This window comes from Dioscorea cayenensis, chromosome 19 (genome assembly GCF_009730915.1).
Source record: "Dioscorea cayenensis subsp. rotundata cultivar TDr96_F1 chromosome 19, TDr96_F1_v2_PseudoChromosome.rev07_lg8_w22 25.fasta, whole genome shotgun sequence".
Taxonomy (NCBI): Eukaryota; Viridiplantae; Streptophyta; class Magnoliopsida; order Dioscoreales; family Dioscoreaceae; genus Dioscorea; species Dioscorea cayenensis.
In genome coordinates this window covers 22768563-22771709 of record NC_052489.1, presented here as the reverse complement: position 1 = coordinate 22771709, position 3147 = coordinate 22768563, and the positions used below count along the sequence as shown (strand labels likewise).

The 3147-nt window shown below is 36.1% G+C and overlaps 1 protein-coding gene across 1 annotated transcript; it reads left to right on the top strand.

Annotated features, from left to right (window-relative positions):
- Positions 1-215: 215 nt before the first annotated feature.
- Positions 216-1372, top strand: LOC120250115 (senescence-specific cysteine protease SAG39-like). Its single transcript, XM_039258895.1, has 2 exons — positions 216-674; positions 780-1372. Exons 1-2 carry the CDS (start codon positions 239-241, stop codon positions 1370-1372), a joined length of 1029 nt encoding a protein of 342 aa, XP_039114829.1. The 5' UTR covers positions 216-238.
- Positions 1373-3147: the final 1775 nt, after the last annotated feature.

Sequence of the window (3147 nt, the reverse complement as noted above, 5' to 3'; positions counted from 1 at the left end):
GCATCCATGCCAGAATAAAAACACAACCTTAAATATAATTAGAAGACTCCACCATGCATTAAGAGCTAGTCATTCTCAATCCATACTCTACGCCAGACTAAACTCCATGTGACCCTCTCAACCTACACCACCTCATCACTCCCGCACCACCTCCAACACACCTATATAAACCCTAACCCTCAACACAACCTCTCAACTCACTCAACCATCCCAAATCTCATACCATATATCATCACTCATGGCTTCAAACATGTCTCTATTCCTCTCCTTCTTCATCCTCACCATCTCTTCTTCCATGGTTGCATCCTCAAGAGTACTCAAGAGTACTGAACGCTCCATGGCCGAGAAATATGAGCAGTGGATGGTTGAGTACGGCCGAACGTACAAAACTACCGAAGAGAAACTCCATCGTTTTGAGATTTTCATGTCCAATGTCCAGTTCATTGAGTCCTTCAATGCAGCCGGGAATCACACGTTTGAACTCGGCATTAACCAGTTTGCAGATCTTACCAACCAAGAGTTCAGAGCCATGCACACTGGTTTCAAGCCTTTCAGTTCTAACAATAAAGCCAGCAAGACCTCTTTCAAGTATGCAAACTTCACTGATGCTCCTGAATCTGTGGACTGGAGAACCAAGGGTGCTGTCACTCCCATCAAAGATCAAGGCCAATGCGGTAATTAATTAACTCATATATATATATATATATATATAAATTTTACATGATAGAGAACTTAATTTTTCCATCAATATCAATGACAAATATTAATAAAAATAACAGGATCTTGTTGGGCATTCTCTGCGGTGGCATCGATGGAAGGAGCGGCAATGTTGAGCACAGGTAAGTTGATCTCCTTGTCGGAGCAAGAGCTTGTGGACTGTGATATCAAGGGTGGCGACCAAGGATGCAAAGGTGGGCTAATGGATGAGGCATTTAAGTTTATTATCAACAATGGTGGTCTAAACACCGAAGATAAGTATCCTTATACAGGAGCAGATGATTCTTGTGACACCAAGAAAGCGGCTTCACACGCTGCTACCATTAAGAGCTATGAGGATGTGCCTGCAAACAGTGAAGCAGACTTGCTCAAGGCTGTGGCTAACCAACCTGTCTCAGTTGCTATTGATGCTGGTGGTTCTTTCCAGTTTTACAGTGGTGGTGTTTTCTCAGATAAAGGCTGTGGTAACTTACTTGATCATGGAGTGGCTGCTGTTGGTTATGGGGTTACTAGTAATGGTACTAAGTATTGGATTGTGAAGAACTCATGGGGAGAAAGTTGGGGGGAGAAAGGATATGTGAGGATGAAGAGGGATATTGCTGATCTACGTGGCATGTGTGGCATTGCCATGGCTGCTTCTTATCCTACTGCTTGAAGTTGAATTAATTATCAGGGTTTTTTTTTCTTATTTCATTTGATTCATATTATTTAGATATGTACTCATTTTTTTTTTATTATGGTAAGGACTAAATTTTAGTTGGAGTTAATTTTTTAATATTAATTTTCAGTTGTTCATTTGGTGATGTCTCATGAGTGTTTTTGATCCCATCTTACTATATTTGCACATCCATATATATATATATATATATATATAATGATGAGCATGAGGTTTTGTTTAATAATGTTTGCACTCTTCGATATCACTATTTTCTTTCTCAATATTTAATGTTTCTGAAAATATTATTAGTATATTTTATGAACAATATTATATATAAAAAATCAATCATTTTTCATCCCTCACAAGTTCAACTTAGAAGACCTGCTAGATTAACTTATTTTTATAATTATAAAAAATTAAATATTGATCAACTTATCTTTAAGTATTAATTATCTTATAAAAAAATGCAAAAATCGGTAACTCTTGTGTTGTTGTTTTTCCTTTCTAAAAATGCAAACTAAATTTAAAAAAAAAAATTCCTAAGGACAATAACATCTGCAAAAATAAATAAATATATATATATACAGTGTTCTGTAGATTAACTTGGAAAACAGAAAACTTACTAATTTAATTAAAAAAATTAACTACTTATGCAAAAAAAACATTTATTTACATTTTTTTTTTAAATCAAGCCAAATATCTTCGGGAATGGGCTAGATGGTACGAGTCCAAATGAAAAATTCTTAGCCCATAATTATTAGTCTAGTATATATAGAGATCAAGTTTTTGTTTTGGTAATTAATATAGATTATAAAAATAACTAAAGATAATTGGCAACAGATTTTATTAAACATGATGCACAAGTTTAATTCTATATATTTTTTTTTAATGCAATTTTTAAAATGGTGGGGTGACCTAGCTACTTTATTCAAACATGCATATCACCCACTCTCTCACACGGACAGACGAAAACATGTCACACTACTTCAAGTCCATATAAACCTAATCCCAAACTTTGGATAAGATTACAACAAATGGTGAATGAGATGAAAAAGATCTCAAACCCCGCTAACACTTTCAACATGGCAAGTGATAATACTAAACTAAGTAAAAGAAAACATGCATTATAAACTCTAGAATTCTCTCTTTTGATACATTTTTATCTTTACAAATATTGGTGCAATTTTTTTAAAATCTAAATTTATTGTCAATGATTGTTCGTCCTATTGATATTATGTCTCCTATATAGACATTTGTCCCACCGAGAAGACTAGTTCCAATCCTACCTCACATAGGTGAAAAGTACAGGTGTTATAGAGCTCATTTTCTCACTATCCCTAACATGTGTTTAATGTCCACCAGCTTGGTTCTTTGACCAAGTTTGACTAGAGCATCCTGATTTTTTTCTCAGGAAGTGGAGCCCGTGACTCTCTGTCATCCTACCTGTGACCCTCTGTTAGGTTACCCATGAATTCCGGTCTTATCAGGGTTGGTGGAAGAGCTTTTATTGAGAACAACTCCTTCTCCTAGTATTCTTTTTCTTCTTCTTTCCTTGGGAGCAGCTCAAAGCTTGCTTGTTGTTGGCATTTTCAGGAGGCAGAATTTCCAGTTTTTCTTCTCTTGAAGCTTGGAGACGGAGGGAGATTCTCTTCACCAGTGGATCCTCGGAGAGAGTAGAGGTAGGTGTTTCTTGCTTGTGGATGAAGCTTGGTGGAGAGCAACATGCTTCTTGCTTGCTTGGAGTTTTTCTTGTACTGCTTGTCTGATGTCTT

Excerpts from the sequence above, each read along its gene's own strand:
- LOC120250115 (XM_039258895.1), top strand. The coding sequence starts at position 239 with ATGGCTTCAAACATGTCTCTATTCCTCTCCTTCTTCATCCTCACCATC. Across the intron at positions 675-779 it reads CAAAGATCAAGGCCAATGCG|GATCTTGTTGGGCATTCTCT; the intron begins GTAATTAATTAA and ends TAAAAATAACAG.